The following is a 17967-nucleotide window of genomic DNA, read 5'->3' as shown; positions in this document are numbered from 1 at the left end:
AAGCAAGAATTTTAGGGGCATGATATTGCTCATATAACAAGCTGTAGCTATGTTTAAAATTGTTGGTATCTGTGCACTGAATAAAAGCCACTCCGTATATTCTTTAGCAAATTTCAAGTGTTTACAAGCATGTATATCATACAGGTAAACAAGCAGACATCTGTGACTGACTGCAGATTTCTACAGCATTTATAGTGTATTGCAGGACAAATTCATACCTTTCCTGTCTACCTGAGGCTAAGAGTTTGTTGATGTAAACTTTTCAAGCCCTAAGTGGCTTGAGATCAGCCCAATTTAGAAAGCAGCTTCATTCTTCATCTCTTCTTAGTTCTAGCTGGTGTATCCACAGGTAAAACTATTTAGCTTCATGACCATGAGATGCAAGACTTTTTAGTGACGACCCCACATTTTGTCAACTGATTTTTTTTTTGTAAGCTTGACCTACATTTAGCCTTTTCAAAATAACCTTGAACATTTATTTCTTTACTTGCACATATTCTTTAGTTTGGGTGGCTCAAAATTGTTTTGCTCCACTTGACTCTTGTACTGAAACTTGTACATCATTTCTCTGTGAACATCACTTTTTGAAGGTTTCATTCTAAACAATATAAATATTTTGAAATAAATAAAAGACTTCATTTATAGCTCTAGTGTGTTTTATTCAGTAAAGACAGTTCTAATCACGATTGTCACAGTTTTTTCCTTTCTTAAAAAAGCACATACCAACACACATTTTTTTTGAAAAAAGGAACAAAACCACACAGAAACTAGACATTAAAGTTTGTCAAAGTCATTTTTATGCGATTGTCGAACCTAGCCTAAAATACAGCATAGAACCAACAATAAGAGGGTAAGGGTAATAATTCACTATAAAACAGTGAAAGAACTTTTTTTTAATAAAATATAGTTCAATCCAATAGCTTTTCTACATACTATACACTATAAAAACTCTCCCACAAAAATTAGTGTCTTTAAATATACATATTTGAATCTGAACTGCACCAAGATTAAAAGCAATTTAAAATAGCAGATTTTTTTCTTTCAAACATTAACTTCACAGTATTGGTTTGAAGTAGAAGACAAATTCAGTGTTATAAGTAAAGCTGTATTATGATAAAATTCTGACTCCAATGAGTAAAATCAAAATGGAGCCCCCAAATTTCCAGTTATGCTCTCCGCAAACCAGAGCAGCTGCTGAATATGAAGGAACAAACCTAAGTATACAGTGCTTAGTAATTTTCTGTGGAATAAAGAAACATAAAAAAACAAAAAAAACATGCTCAGAACTATTGCAACGATTTTAAAAAAAATCCAAAAAATGAAAAAGATATTTAAATAAAAGTGCAATCTTTTTTTTAAAAAAAGAAGTGATTAACCCAGAAATTTTGAGAAATAATAATAAAAAGACAACACTTCAACAAATCCCTTAGGATGCATCTGCCACCTGTTCTTTTTTAACTGCGGCAGAGAGCATGCCTCTTCCTAAAAATTAAACTTAGCTAAAATACAAAACCCTCAAATCCAACCTACTGGTATCCTATGGCATTTAATTTTAAATCCTTCAACAAGTACCAAGAGAAGAGGCAAATGAGTTCAGGGACCCAGGTACTTAAGTCCTTCTGTAGTGCCCCTTGCACCTGTGCCTGGGATATAGCATCTCTTCCTCATTCTCCCCTGCAATCAAGGAGAGCTCTTTGCAAACAATCAAGACTCCATGTTGTGATGGATATTTTCACGCCATTTCACCCAGCATAGGACCAGCATATAAAGAGCACTACATTCTGTGTACTGGTTCACATGTTCGCACATTCACTTTGTAAAACATGTACAGAAATAAAATTAAAATCACCAATTTCACACGTGTTATTCTGAAAAAGTTCCACAGCAAGCATTCCTTAATTTTTTAAAAAAATCTAATAAATACTATATCAAGTATCATCAGGAGGAAAATATATATAGATATATAACTTAAATTTTAAAAAGAAAAGAAATAACTTAACTTGAAGGTTTTGTTCAGTGCTATTTCCAATCTGGGCCAAGGGGTGGGGTAAAGATATGAAAAAAGGACACAGTACTGCTGTCACGTGTCTTAGGAATATGGTGCTCTACCATGCCTTGTTAGTAAGAATGTTTATACAGTCACCAATTACCTAGAATCAAATATTCGATAAATGTCAAATTTCACATACTATGGCCACTATCATTTAAAATAGGAGTTAAAAAAGAAGCTTGCACCATAAGTTTTTATCTGAATAAAAAGGAGTCACTTATCATAACATCTCCCTCTCCAAAACAGCTATATTGCAATTATGCTTTTTCATAGCACTATTTCCTAAATATTTTGGCTACAATTCAAAGGGAAATGCATAAAATCAGGAAGGGGGAAAAATTAAAACAGAGACACTGCTTTGTATTAACTCTAGAGATAAAGAGATGTTATTGTTTACATGCCATTTCAATAGTGGAATATATTATTGTTAAAAAAGACCCCAAGAACCACCCACAATCACAATTTTGGCTGAGCACATAACAATCCCCTGTGGCGACTTATGCAACCTCCCTTTTGGGGAATTCTATTAATGGGAAGTGCTGAATAATATTTTCTTCTGCAGCATTAATATTACTTGCCTTTTCAAAAAACAAAAAAAAAACAACAAAACCATTTCAGTGCATCCAAAATGACAGTACATTTGTTTTGGCAATCCTCCTCTAGTCCCATTCATTGAACACCAATTTCTCAGAAATCTAATCAGTTATACTTTGTTTATAAATATTTCACATATGCAAAAATATATTTTGTGGGTATCTGAAGTCATGTTTAATAACATGACAGGCAACAGAATACTTGAATTAGATAGAAATAAGTGAACATCCCAAATCTGTTCCAAAGGTACCGCATTTCAATCTGTTTTAAACTCTCCAAATAACACATCACCCAAAGCCATGCAGTAATACTTCGCTTGTAAGGAGTTACTTATGCAAACCAATATCAAGCCTTTCCCATCTATAAATCAGTAGCATTTTACAAGATTTGATCTATGAAAATGAACTGATATATCAATAAGAACACAAAGTATTCTACAGCAGAGGAAACTTTGTAGGGGACTTCAGAAGAAAACTGAATTTCTTTGCTGGCAGATCTGCTTCCAAGAAAACAGATCCTGCTCCCTTGCAATCCTATGGAATAACTCACACTACTTTAGCCTTAATGTTCAGTGCCACAAAATGGCACTGCATTTTCTGGAGACCAACAGATTCCCCCATAATTTGAAATGCAGAAGAGATCTTTTCAAAAGCTTATTTTTTTGAAGATTAAAAAAGGCATGTGCATATTATAACAAAATATTTTTCCTCTGAAGGAAATTATGCATTAATGTGACTGCCATCTGCACCTCCAACATGCTCATCTGATCATCTCGTAACTTTTCAAGTCCCCACTTGTTTGAACCCCTCTTTCTTCTTCAAACCCAAGTCTATGTCCATCAGCTGTTCCAGCCAAACATGCATTACATTAAGAGTCAGGCAAAGCCTGATTCTTTAGTTTCCAAGAAACAGCCTCCCCTCCCCCCAATCAATTGACTTCCTGCAGCAGCCAGATGTTTTAGAGATAGGTCTAAGTTGGTGCTAATGGGAGTAAAGTATGTGAATACGTTAAGGAAGAACATTCATCCTTAATACACAAATTATCTGTTTATGTATGAACAGATGGATGGACACAGCAACTATGAATGCTTCATAGAGAAATGTCTTCACTGGCCTGGTTCAAATAAAACCAGGCCTGTGAGGCTCAACTTGAATTATTCAGCTGGGGGGGGGGGAAGGGGGAGATAGTGTAGTCTGATCTTGCACTTTTTCCTAATGACTGCGATCAAACAACAATGGTATGGGGAGGATTAATCACGGTTGGCAATCTAAGACCAAAAATAACTTTACAGTTGATGGTAAGTGAGGGCTACAGCTTTTACATGAAGCAAAATAAGCACTTGAAAGGCAATGGGCCTTCAAATACTACCACTTATTTTCATTGACAAAGTAGAATTATTACAGTATGTTTCTACCACTGAATAATCTGCAGAACCATGTTGGCTGTGAAATTCCCTCCCCCCACCACCAAATCCTAAACAACATGCCTATAAAGTAATTTAGAGAAGGAAGGGATCTTTTGGGAATTAGAAACTTTCAACAGTCTCAATAGGCAAAGAAAATTTAAATTTTTAAGTTTCCCATTTTCTCCCCTAATTTACTTGGAAAAAGTGCTTTTGTTAGAAGCAAAACTAGAGGATTACACTAGTTAAGTATGAATGTGTTTGCACCGAGTTATAATGCCTGCATCTTGACTCTCTCCTATACCATTTCAAGATTCATCTTGAAAGGTTTTCTCCTACTGTTTCCTTCAGCATTAATCCAGGTATGTATGCACAGGTATGCATGCATGTATTCCACCTGAGATCCATTTTACAGCAGATAATTCATATTAGGGAGTGGGGGAAGCACTCTGGCTTTCCATATACAAAAGCCAAAGTTCACATCCAAAATTCTGTACATGATAGCCAAGGGGGAAGAAAATAATACACAACTAGGGCCACCAATGAATCAGAGCTGCAACAATACCAACAAAGGTGGAGAACAAGTATTTCACTACAATTCACAAGAAATGTAAATTCAGAGAGAAATTCCAAAATATTGGCAAAGGCAAAAGAATAGCAGCACCAGTGAGGCTGATGATTTGGCAGGAAGAGTTTCAAAAGAACAAAACTATCACCTCCTGATAAAGGGGTAACTTTCAGCCCCACCTTACATCGATTTCAAGGCCTCTTCAAATTATAGTAAAAAAAATTATTATAAGAATTCTAGATAGTCCCTATGAGGCACATGAATCAGATTTCTTCTCTCACACAAACTTCATAAATAAAAAAGTCTATCCCTCCCCCTCTGAATTTTTCCTTGTATGGAACAGATTAAAAACATTGACTAAAGAAAAGCTACATCCAAAGCAGGAAAGGAACTGGGGCCATTAGAACTCTGAAATCGCCTACTTGAGGCATCTGCACTGCAGATACGAGAGTGCTAAACTGGAAGGGAGGAGCTGTTATGCAGGCGAATCTGGTACATCTCACCCAAGGAGCACTTTTGATCGAGGTTTCTATTCTCCTCACCCTATTTCCAACTTATCAGAAGCACATCCACCAAGACAGAAGCATGCCAATTACAGTAAACCCAAAAGATAAAATCAGCTTTCCAAGAATTCAGATTGACATCCAGCTTGTTACTCCAAAATGAACAGAATATTAAGGGGAATTGCAGACCTACAGTAGGCCTAGAGGTGGGGAGAATGCCCAACTGAAGCCTTCCCTCTATGAAATGTACAATTGTATTCTCCCAACCCCTCAAAATATAATTTGCCTGAAGTGAATCAACAGAGTAAAGAAATCCAGTAAATGGTGCCTTTTGGCAACTTCTCTCAAACCACCAGTGACTTTACAAGGCCACAGTGAAATTTACGGATGTGTCTGTATAAATCGCCTGACTGAGTGAAACGTCTCTCGCACCACTTGCAGCCGTGGGGCTTCTCCCTCGTGTGCACCACTGCATGGCGGCTCAGGTTGTGAGAATACTGGAAGCTCTTCCCACACTGACCGCAGGTGTATGGTTTCTCACCCGAGTGAGTCCTCTCATGTCTTTTCAAGGTGTACATACAGGAGAAAGTCTTGCCGCAAAGTGTACAAGTAGGCACCGAACCATCAGGGGAAAGCCTGGTTCTTGAAACATCCTTATCACGGAAATGAGAGCTGAGATGCAGCTGGAGGACATGCGGGCTAGGAAAGACTTTGCTGCAGAGTGGGCAAATGCAGATGTGACCTGGGGGCACCAAGACCCCCAAGGACGGAATGTCAGAGGAATCCATGTCGTCTTCACTCACCTCCCGCTCGTGATCTAAGTCTTCCTCTGGCTCTTGGGAATTGCCATTCCCTGCAAACATGTTTCCCAATCCTGTCATCAGGCTCTTGGCAGAATTCCCCAAATGCTGAGTTTTTAGGCATCTTGCCTCACTATCTTCTCCATCAGACAAAGACTCTGGCTCATCCTTAATCAGGGGGTTGCTACTCTGCTGCTGACCATTGGTAGCCAGCTGTTCAAGGACATAGGAGGGGTGGAAGGAATCCTTCCCAGCCACAGACTTGAAAGACAGGTCTAAAGCACATTCTATGCCAGATGAAGCCAAGGAGTGGTTAAGAGATCTTTGGGACAAAGGTCCCACTGAACTACAGGCATTAGCTCTTGTTTTCTCAGCTGCCATGGTATCCAATTCTGCTTCTGCTAATGAAGAGTTGATACTTACAAGATCAGAGGACCAGCCCAGATAGCCACTCTCCTTTTCTTTTCCAGCTGATCTTTCATATTCTGTACGAACCAATTTTTGTTTATTCCCGGGGCTGAGCTCACACCCCAAGGGCACTCCTTCATCAAGGACCCGCATGTCCCTTTCCAAAGGGATCCCACTGCCATTCATCTTTTCATCCCCGCAAAACTCCTTATCTTTCAGCTTGCCCTTGCAGACTTTCACAATGTCGTACATGTGAAGGTAGCTGGCTGCAGCTAGCACATCCTCAACCGGGAGGCTGTTGAACTCCAGTTTGCCTTCGTACATGAATTCAAGCAGCAAGCCAAAGGCTGGGGCTGTCACAATGTCACTGTTCAGATGCACAATGTCCCTTTTGTCTAGCTGGTCCCTGTAGAAAAGATGGAAGTACATGCTGCAAGAAGCGAGAACAGCTCTGTGGGCTCGGAACTGAGCGTCTCCAACTAAAACAGTACAGTCACACAGGAAGCCCTGGTGACGCTGCTGACTCAGACACTGCAGTAACTGCCGGCTATGGTCTGGGAACTCCATTCTTCCTTCATAACCTGTTCAAAACAGGAAAAACTTGAATGCTACTCTAAACCACAGGGCTTCAAACCAGCTATTAATAAACAAACAGATTGGCTGGGGAGGGGATAACTGGAACCTTGGTGATAACAGTTCACCTGTTAACTGATTTGCAAAATTTATTTTATTTTTTATTTTCAAAAATGCTTCCCCCTATCAGAGCACCTGCTTGAAAAACAGGAAAAACTTGACTCTTAAGTAAACCAAAGCTTCTAAGGAAGTAACGCCTCCAACCTTTGCCACTCAAGGCTTTAAAACTAAAAGGGTGGGGGGAGAGGAGGAGACTGACTCCAGAGTTTTATGCATTCCTGGAAGTCTTAACTCCAAGGGATCACCATAACTACTTTATTTAAAAAAATGTATTTTGCACCCACACACTTAAAAATATTATTTATCCAATTAAGAGCATAACCACATTGGCTTTGTTCCATCGCTTGCCCTTCAGAACAGAAATCAGATTTATATAAGAAGGCACATTTAAAACTAAGATGCAACTCTGAAAGTTATTAAAAGCAAAAACACAATTTAAAAACACCCCCTCCCAATATTTTGCAGTTCCTCCTCAGCCACCTGTAATTAAAGCTCCTCCTAGGAGGACATAATATCTCAGGGACCTTACCTTGAATAGCCGGGGAATACAGAATGAAGGGTTCCCACCCAAAAGTTCTAGAACAGCCTAAGTTTTTTTGCTTCGGGTTTCCCCTCCCCCATCACCCAAATGTTTGGGAAGGGAAGAAGCTTTTGCTAGCCAGTAACGGAAGAATGCCTGTGTGTGTGAAAAAAAAGGGGGGGGGAAGAGAGAGAGAGAGGGAAAAAAGAAAGGAAAGAGCGTCTGGGAGGGAGGAGAGGGATGGGAGGAGTGCTCCGTTTGCTAATTACACCGCAAGCTGGAGAGTCAGCTGCTCTGACTTCACTGCGATGGAAATGCTACCTCCAGCTGTGCCCCTTTTAATGCCATATGTTACTTCAAATCTAGCTACCAGCCAACCACAGCTTGCTGCCTTTTAAAGTTCCAGCAACAACCCCCCCCCCATTTATAGTCATCTATTAAATCTCAAACTTAAACCGAGTCCTTCCCTCATTCTAAATCCTGTCGCCGCCTCCCCCCCTCCCTGCCACCACCCCAGGAAAGTTGCTTAAATAACAATCTTATTACTAGTTACTCTTAATGGAGGACACACAGCTTGACCTTTGGAGAGGTGCGCGGAAGAGCAGCAGCAGCAGGGAGGGAGGGAGGGAGGAGAGAAAAACAAAGTTCGGGATTTGCAGTTTGCAAACTTTTTAAGGACCCTTCTTCTCTTCCCCCCGTTTTAAAAAGCACACCGCCCCCTAGGGCTAAGATGCCTTTGGATGATCTCCCCCACGACCGCTTTCCTATACTCCAAAGTAGTAGTAGCAGCAGCAGCAGCACACACACACACACACACACAGGCACACCACCAGTTCTTTCTTAACTTTGTAAGGCAATCCGTTCAGCAACCCCTTTGTTGCTTGGAGCCCAGAGGAGCCAAACGCATCCAGCAAACGGCCCAAAATAGCGCGGAAGCCTAACACTCCGGAGGCAGCGAATGGGATCTCTGCCGGGGAACCGAAAGGCCTCTCCTCACCCACCCACCCCCTCCGCGGAGCTTTGGCGAGGGATGGGGAAACCTGCAGCTTTGGAAATGCTGCTCTGCTACTCACCCGCCTGGCCGGGCGCTCCTCAGAGGTGCCGCTGGAGCACGGCATGTGCTCGAGTCTTTTTCTTTTCTTTTCCTTTCCCTCCACTTGCCTGCCTCAAACTCTACGCTTTCCCAGATGTGCTCCCCCCCCCTCCCTCGGCTGCTCCTTGTTGCTGGTAACCCAGCGGTAGCGCTCCTGTGTGTGTTGCGAAGCAGGTTGTTAGCCAGGGCGCTCTCGCGATACTTGCCGGGCCGGGGAGGTGGGGGGGGGTTGGGTTGGTGGTTGCGCGCGGGCTTTCTTTTCGCCGCTTCTCGGTCCGCACACAATAGCGATCCCAGCCGAGCTGCAGGCGCTGCTGGCGGGGCGCTGCTCCTGCGGCCGGTGCGGGCACTGTCGTCTGACTGCTGCTGGCAAACCCGCCCCCCCCCTCGCTTTAAAAAAAAAACAAAAGTCCCTCCTCCCTTCCGCCGCCAGCCAGCCAGCCAGCCTGCCAGGGCTTCTGTTCTGGGCAGCGGCGGCAGCTGCTGTGGGTCCTCAGCTGCTGCTTTGCATTTGTAAATCCTCCGCGTTTCCCCCCCCCCCGCCCTCTTAACTCACCCCCCACCCACCCCCCTCTCCGTCCCAGTCCCAACTCGCTGGCAGCTTAAAAAGGCTGCAAGGAGGGAGATGTTTCTGGGCAGGGATGTTTGCGCTTAGGAAAGCGCCGTAGCTTTGCAAAAAAAAAGAGGACCAGTTTTGAGCGACTACTAGGGCAGCGTTTCCCAACCTTAGGAACTTGAAGATGCGTGGACTTCAACTCCCAGAATTCCCCAGCCAGCTATGCTGGCTGCCCAACCTTAGGAACTTGAAGATGCGTGGACTTCAACTCCCAGAATTCCCCAGCCAGCATAGCTGGCTGGGGAATTCTGGGAGTTGAAGTCCACGCATCTTCAAGTTCCTAAGGTTGGGAAACGCTGTAACTAAGGGAAAAAAGAGAAAAGGAACGACTGTATGAAAAAAAGAAAAAGAAATGCAAGCATCTGTACGCAGTAATGTTTCACTCTCAAGACCTCGGAAAGAAATAGCCTCTTTTCAAACGGGAAAGAGTAGGATGAAGAGATGAATTCTTCCTCTTCGCCTCGCCGGCCCCCCCCCACCAAAGTAAGGAAGCCCGCCCCCAATTTAATTCAAGGAGTCTGTGTTGGATAATCGGGCTTGTGCTTCCCTGTAATTTTTTTTTTCGACAACTGGCAGAGGTTCATTGTCCGTTTGGCAGTTGTTGAAACCCCCGATCGGTGTAGCGTTTCTTTCTGTTCCGAGACCCGCCTCGGTGGTTGGATTCGACAACGCTTGGGAGTCCTTTCGGCGCTTTTACACGAGCCCGTTGACAGACACGTGCAAAATCGCGCGGACTGATTTTTTTTTTACTGAACCCTCACAAGTACGCGGAGTAACGCTATTGTCCGTCGTTATTTACTGCGGGCCCTAATACGGATTTTGAAACGTCAGAAATATTACTCAATGCGGCGAGGTACATCTACCGTAACTGAAATCGGAGAAAGGCTGCAATCCCATCTCCTAACAATAATCACCAATGGGAAGTATTTTATTGAGCGACTGTGCTGCAGTGTTGGACGATTACTTAAAAGCAAGCAGTCCAATTTACAGTCATTTACACACAATTCGGCTGCAAGCATGAGATGTCATAAATGATGGTGCAGCCCCTATTTTATGTACAATAGATAGAAATGCTAAAGAATCTCTTTGGAACTAAGGAACAATACCAATCCCAGATTACTTAAGAGAAGGATATTTGAATAGATAACCATAGAATTGATGGGACTGCAATTGAGCACATAGATCATTATTATTTCGGATTAATAACGCTTACATGTTTTATTCTGGGGTTTTACAAAATCTCTTTAAAATAGCACATTTCTTCAGATTCAAAATTATCCTAATTCCCGCAGGAATTTCAAGCAAAATTACTGTATCTTCTCATTGTGTATAGCTTGACAACTGGTCTTGAAGCCAACGTGAATACCCAATCCTATCTACGCAATCAAGGGCTACATCCATTTACCTGGGAAAGAAAGTTCAAATTTCGATGGGACTTTCCCCTAAAAATGCGGAGGTTCGCTTGCACCTTTACTTGATCGCGTATTGGGTCTGGACGCTTAGCTGCGTGCTTGCGCACATTTATTAATGTTAAAACACTAACATTTACTAATTCCTAAATCAGCAAGTTAATAATCACGCAGCATATGTCCTACATGGAGTGAATTTTGCACAAATCTTAGCGGGCAATCCGGGACAACTCCGCTTCTAAGCAGATTCCGAACGGCTTCGGATAACTTGCATCCTAAAGGGCTTTTTTCCCCACCGCCATACAAAATGTTTTAGGTTTCTATAAATCCAAAAGCTCTGTTGATCGCAGCGCACCGGATAAACTGAATGGATTCTGAATTTCTCCGCCCTCAACAACTTTTACACGTGCCCAATTTGGTCAGTTTGCCCGGGAGGGTGGAGCCAGTGGCGAACTACTGCTACTATTGGCTCCTTTCAAAATGCTCCCTTACAAATATCGTAGCTGGTCTTACGGTCCTGAATAAGAGGAAACTGAGGGCTCCTCTGCCGGAAAGGCGCGTACGTGAGTTTGCAAGCCTGACCACGTGGCTGGCATTCCGCCATGTGACTGTCATTGAGTAGCCTTAACTGGCCAATGAATTGTGGGTTGGAGAATGTTTTGTGGGGGATGATTGTTGGTTTGTTTGGATAGTTATTTGTTTCCACTTATATGGCAGCTCATGTCATTTTGACAACTCTGACAACATTAAAAGACTATTTTAATACTGCAATTCGCGATATTAAAAGAAAACAAGAGCAGAAAACACACATGAAAACAGCACCAAGGTTCTGCAAAAGCTAACTGATCAATCACAAACTGGCATAGCCAATGTATCGCTCAGCTGCACCTTGTGGTTATCAGGCCTGGTGATATTCTGCTTTTTCCTGCAGTGCTTGCAGGGTTAATATTGGATTTCTCTTCACCCTGTTTTTAAAATGTTTATGTTTATTTTACATTACTTTTAGCACTGCTTATACTATTTGTATTTTAACTGTTCTCTTGTCAAATCATTTTGGAATTGCAATAAAGTAATAACATAGAAATACATAAAACAATTACTACCCAGGTTTGGGTAGGTGCTGAAAATGTCCTCTTACCTTGTATGCAAACATTCTGATGCTGTAGCCTGCCAGATCTCTTGAATAACAAAGAACAAAGTTGGGACCACAAGACGAAAATTACATTTGTTTTCCATCTTCTCTCTCTTTCTACATTTGATCACCTGGCTGTGAAAGCTCTTTCTTTTTGCATAGAATAAAAAATAAAAAGTTAAAAACCTTCCATGTGAGGCTCAGCTTTATATTTTTCCCCTTCTCTTTCTTGTCAGTGTTGACTCCTGGCAACTGCCTGGACAAGTTCCTGCAGCGTTTTCTTTTGGCAAGATTTTCCAGAAGTGGGCTGCCTTTCAATCTATGGCTGACGGTATGTGGCTAGCTAGCCCAAGGTCACCCAGCTGGCTTTGTGCTTAATGGTGGACCTAGAACTTACAGTCTCCCAGTTTCCTGTCTGGTACTTTAACTACCACACCAAATGGCTCCTTTTTTCTATTATTACCTCTCTATATTAGGGGAAAGCTGCATTTGTTGAATTTCTAGCTGCCTTGCAACTTTTAAAGCTTCACTTGCCTTGCCAGAAATAAAAAGATGGGAACTTCCTTTCAAATACAGCAAACTTTTTGTCCAACAGGACTTCCAAGATAGGAATGGAGAGTCATCAATCCAGCAGATCTGTAAGGCACCAGATTGGGAAGGATGCTTTATAAGAGTTCTATACCCAGGGCTTTTTTTTTTGTCATAGAACGCTCAGAACGGAGTTCTGGCACCTTTTTTGGATGGAATCTTGTAGGATAGGCAAGGCGGGTTGTATGACATGTGTGAGTTCCGGCACCTTTTTCTTTTACAAAAAAAGCACTGTCTATACCATACCAGAGGATAACACATTGCTATATGGTTATTTGTGTACATGTGGGTGGCATACTCCAAAAGTTGCCGGACCAATCTAAAACCTAAATCTGAGAAGTCAGATATTATACTGTATGTGTAAATCTCCTCCATGCTCCAACTTTGGGGCTTCAAATATGAAGTACTGAACCACCCTAGTTAACAATGCTTGGCTGGCATCTGACCTGCAATTTCTTTTTTTTCCCTTCCCTGGCAAAAAAAAAGACTTGTATTTTTCTACCTTTTCAGGATATTTGATGTTTTCTCAAATGTGTCTTGATGGTATTGGGGTGGGTGGGGTGGTGATACACTCCCTAACATGGAAAAAAAATCCCATGGGCTCCTTTGTTAAGGGTTCCCTTCATTTACAATAAATGTATGGGAGGTTGTGACTGAATAACTATACATAGTTTTTGGCTACCTGATAACTAAATAAAGGCAAAAGTACTACTACTCTTTTGAAAGAAATGTTGAACAAATTCATTATAAGAGAAAAATCAGTACATTTTTTTTCTATAGGTAACTCACCAGCACTGGAATGCCAGGAGACACATCTATCCAGATGTGTGGAGTTCCACTGGTAGGAAGAGAAGTCACATGATTAATTTTGTATGAAGGAATATCTTAAGTGGAAAGTATATGCTATAACAAGACCCTGGTCACTTAAGTTTCTTTATATTAGACTCATGTTTTAGTACTGTTCTTAAACCATGTATTAACTATACATTCAGAATGTGTACATTCAAAATCTGCACATACAGAATTTGCTCACCACAGTTTCTGCCTAGGGCAAAATGTAAGTATAAGGCTACAAATAGGTTAACACTCCTTTAGGTTGATTTTGAACATGGGGCATATTACAGCATTTGTAGTTTTATTGCAAATTTATTTTATTCAATATTTCTGGGCTCATCGTATAGTGTTTATGAGTAATCGCAGCTTACTGATATCAATTAGTAGGAGATGTCAGAAATTTAACTAGGTACACCCTATGCCAGTGGTGGCAAACCTATGGCATGGGTGCCAGAGGCGGCACTCAGAGTCCTCCCTGTGGGCACCCGCGCCATGCCTTTTTTCCAGTTCTTTTTCTTCAACTCTGGCATCTCCTGGTACAGCGATATCAATCAACTGTACACTTCGGTTCTCTACGACTGTGATATATGGCGTGTTGTGCTCCAAATGGCAATCTGTATTCGGAAGTCCCACAAAATCTTCACCCTCTCATTCTCGACAACTTTTTCCACCCTATGTTCCCATGACTTTTCGGACACAGGCAAGTTGTATTTTTTACACAATGCCCAGTGGATTAGTTTAGCAACTCGGTCATGTCTAGTTTTGTAATCAGTTTGCGTGATTTTGCTGCACTCACATATTAAATGTGAAACAGTTTCAACTTTGTCATTGCAAAGTCGGCAATTTGGATTGTCAGTAATGCTTTCATGGCATTAGTTTGTAGTGCTTGTTCTTGAGCAGCCAGTATTAAGCCTTCCGTTTCTTTCTTGATGGTTTCCATCTTAAGCCATGTCCATGTCAAGTTGTTATCACATTTTCTTTCAATGTTTTTCAAATGCTGTCCATGCAAGGCTTTGGTTTTCCATCTATTTAATCTGTCATCCAGCCGTTTTTCCTTATATTCTGCCTTTGTTTCTGTTATTTTTATAATGCTCTCTGTTTTCACAGCCTGCAGCAATTTTTCTGTACTTTGATTCACATATTCTTTCAAACTTATTTTTTCTTCTACTACAGTTTGGTGAATTTGCAGTAGCCCTATTCTTCTTGGCAGGTACAACCTGTCGATGTCACTTCGTGGATGTAGAGCGTGGTGCATATTCAAAAGTTTACACATTTTCCAGTCTAGGCGTTCCAATTCAGCCAAAGTCCAGTTGATAATTCCAGCTGGGTAGCATATCACTGGGACTGCCCATGTGTTAATGGCTTTAATTATATTTACAGCATTCAGCTTTGATTTTAGTATTTTGCGGACTCTCTGATGTATTCCTTTTGCGTTGACTCTTTGACTTTTCCATTCAAGATGTTATCTGCTTCCAATATGCCTAGGTATTTGTAACCATCATCCTTTGCTAGTGCTTTCATAATACTTCTGTTTCCCAGTTCTATTCCTTCTATTTTTCCCATTTTTCCTCCTTGCATGGATAACATAGCACATTTTCCAAGTCCAAAGTCCATTCTGATGTCGCTCTAAACAGTTGAACTGCATTGAGTGTTGATTCAAGTTCAGTGTGGCTTTTTGCATACAGTTTTAAGTCATCCATGTATAGTAGATGGTTTATTTTGCCATGCTGGCTTGAGATGTGGTATCCCAGTTTTGTGTTTTGTAATATTATTGTCAATGGAATTAATGCAATGTTGAACAGTAATGGTGAAAGTGAGTCCCCTTAGAAGATTCCTCGTCTGATGTTGATTTCACCAATGTTCTCCCCATTTGCTGTTAGAACTGTTTTCCATTTTTGCATATTTGCTTTCAAAAATGTACAGATATTATTATTATTATTACTATTGTTATTGTTATTATTATTATTGTCATCATCATCATCATCATTTAAAATCCTATTCAGCATTTTGTTTTGATGGGTACCATTTCCTCCACTAGTCAATTAAATTGAGATTCACTCTACTACCATGCTGGAGATATCTTTTTTGGTGGTGAGCTGATGTTACTCCACTGTTAGAAAATAAAGTCATGCTTGAACAGCAATTTCTTTAAAAATGTAAAGTACCTAATTAAAATCTGAATTAAAACCTAACAGATGCTAAAACCCCACTCTGCCTACTGGCTTTATTCCAGCTACCAAATCTCATCCCAGATTAAAAATATAAAATAAAAATCTCACAGTCCTGCTGTAACTACTTAGGCTCATGTTTTGGCAACTCTCCAGAGAGAAATGGTGGGGTCATAAGGCATCTCTGGTTTCTGGTGGATAACTAGGAGGTCCACTGCACTAAAAATTTATTATGGTCAAAGTTAAAACTTTAAGACAATAAAGTATTCTGTTTGTTTGTGTTCAATCTATGGCTTATTCCTGACTAGTTATGATTTATTTGGACAGTGCAGGATAACATTTGTTAAGGCACTCTTCAAATCATAATTTAACTCCTGGTCTAACAATGTGTAGGATATATCATGTTTCTGCCTTGAAAACCTGGACACTACAATAAGAGATTCTTGGAGCATTTTTAATAAAATCAAAATTACCAATACTGTTTCTCATCTGCTTCTTTAAAGTCTAACTTTCCCTTCCATAGAGTGGTACAGGAAAAATATTGCCTGCACAATTCTGATGTTACTAGCTACAGAGTCTAGATACATCCCAGCATCTGAATATCTTTTCCAGTCTTCATTGCTATTCTACCAAATGTTAGTCTGTGGCATATTTCTTGACTGCTTTACTGTTGAAAATCCTAAAAACAGAAGTTATCCACCACTTCAGTATCTTCATTGCCAAGTATAAGGCTAAATGCTGTATTTGTCATTAGTTTGATCTTATAGAACATAGAATGCAGACTACAGAGTTGGAAGGGACCTTCTAGCTAACCCATACAAGTAGGAGGCTCTATACCATTTCGGACAAATGGCTGTCCATTCTCTTCTTAAAAACCTCCAGCAATGGACCATTCACAATTTCTAGAGGCAAACCATTCCACTGATTAATTGTTCTCACTGTCAGGAAATTTTTCCTTAATTCTACATTGCATCTCTCTTTGATAAGCTTCCATCTGTTACTTCTTGTCCTGCCCTCAGGTGCTTTGAAGAATAGGTTGATCCTCTTCTCTTTGACAACTCCTCAAATTTTGGAAGACTGCTATCATGTCAACACTAGTCTTTATCTTTTTTAGAGTATATATATCTAATTCCCATAACTGTACATCATATGCTTTAGCCTCCAATTCCCTAATCATCTTTATTGTTCTTCTCTATCCTTTTTCTAGAGTCTCAATATCATTTTTGTTTCATGGAGACCAGAACTGGATACAATATTCCAAGTGTCCTCTTACCAATGCAGTATAAAATGGTACTAACACTTCACATGATCTCTCTGTTGATGCAGCTTCGCCACAAACCATTTTTCTGCAATACAGCTTTTCTTTCTATCAGAATTTTGAAGTGAGAAAATTATTTGTGCACACATTTTTAAAATATTTCTCCTCTGCCTTGCCATCATTTAGTTTTCAAGGTGACTTGGTAGATTTACATTGTCATTGACAGATGTCTATTTCATTGAATTCAGTTGGCTTAGTCATGCTGGCTGGGGATAATGAAAATTACAGCCCAATGCATCTGCGGCGCACTTTGTTGAGAATTTTTCTTTTTGCAATAGAGGAATATGCCAGAAAGCAGTTCTATAAGTCCTTTATAGAGAATATAGTAATCTACAAGCAGCTCCTTCACTAGCCTTGGCTAGACAAAAGCCCCTCCATCATGACTATACCAGCTTGTTAAGCAGAAGCTGTTACTCCATGTTCCTTCAATAAGATAGCAACCCATTCAGAGCTAACAGAGAGATCATCTGAGAGTTTAGAGCAGCAGTGACAAACTGCCGGCCTGCATGCTGAATGTGTCATGGCAAAACCGCGCCCACCCCATTGCCGGCAATGGAAAAAAAGTTGTGACACGTCACGTGACATTGCAAATTTGTCTAGAATGTGTCTAGAGAAACAGCTATTCTGTTTTGCTAATATTAATAATATTATTTGAACTTATTTCTAGACTTCAAGAGACTCACATAATCCATAATCCATGTTAGGACTTCCACAACATCTGGGGTAACAAAGTATAGTTGAGTATCATCAGCATACAGATGATATCTCACCCCAGATGAACTTTCCTAACAGTTTCACATAAACATTTTGGGAGTGGGGCTTGGACAGACAGTGACCTGCTGATGTCATAGAGTTGGTGGCAATGTTTTCATGTTCAGTGTATGTGAACATGAGCTGTTTCCTCCTAGTTTAAATCTAGCTTAAATCTAGATCTGGCATGTGACCACCAACATGAGTAGAATCAAGACAACATGTTTGCCTGGAATCTATGAAGATCTAAACTGCACATGAACCAATCCACAAGACTTGGAATTAAAGTCCTGCAATAGGATAAGCTTAGGGAACTCTTCTATGAATCTAACAATAAGATCCAAGAGCTGAAGAAGGGCTCCTACTGGCCTAGTTTGTCCATAGTACCAACCAATTATATATAATAGCATACAACAGAACAGTACAATTAGTCACCACTAAGATGTCACAGACAAGTTATCATAGAATAAGTTTAGATAATCTTGGAGAGATCCATTTTTAGAAAGTATCTCCAAGGATCA

At 40.6% G+C, this 17967-nt stretch overlaps 1 protein-coding gene across 1 annotated transcript; it reads right to left on the bottom strand.

Annotated features, from left to right (window-relative positions):
• Window positions 1-651: 651 nt before the first annotated feature.
• Window positions 652-8975, bottom strand: ZBTB42 (zinc finger and BTB domain containing 42). The gene is made up of 2 exons (XM_083348665.1): window positions 8612-8975; window positions 652-6906 (listed from the first exon to the last, which is right to left on the bottom strand). The coding sequence occupies exon 2, from the start codon at window positions 6890-6892 to the stop codon at window positions 5462-5464; it is 1431 nt and encodes a 476-aa protein (XP_083204791.1). The 5' UTR covers window positions 6893-6906; window positions 8612-8975; the 3' UTR covers window positions 652-5461.
• Between the last annotated feature and the right edge of the window lie 8992 nt (window positions 8976-17967).

The sequence above is a fragment of the Vipera ursinii genome (assembly GCF_947247035.1).
Source record: "Vipera ursinii genome assembly, chromosome: 1".
Classification (NCBI taxonomy): domain Eukaryota; kingdom Metazoa; phylum Chordata; class Lepidosauria; order Squamata; family Viperidae; genus Vipera; species Vipera ursinii.
This window is presented reverse-complemented; position numbering and strand designations above follow the sequence as displayed.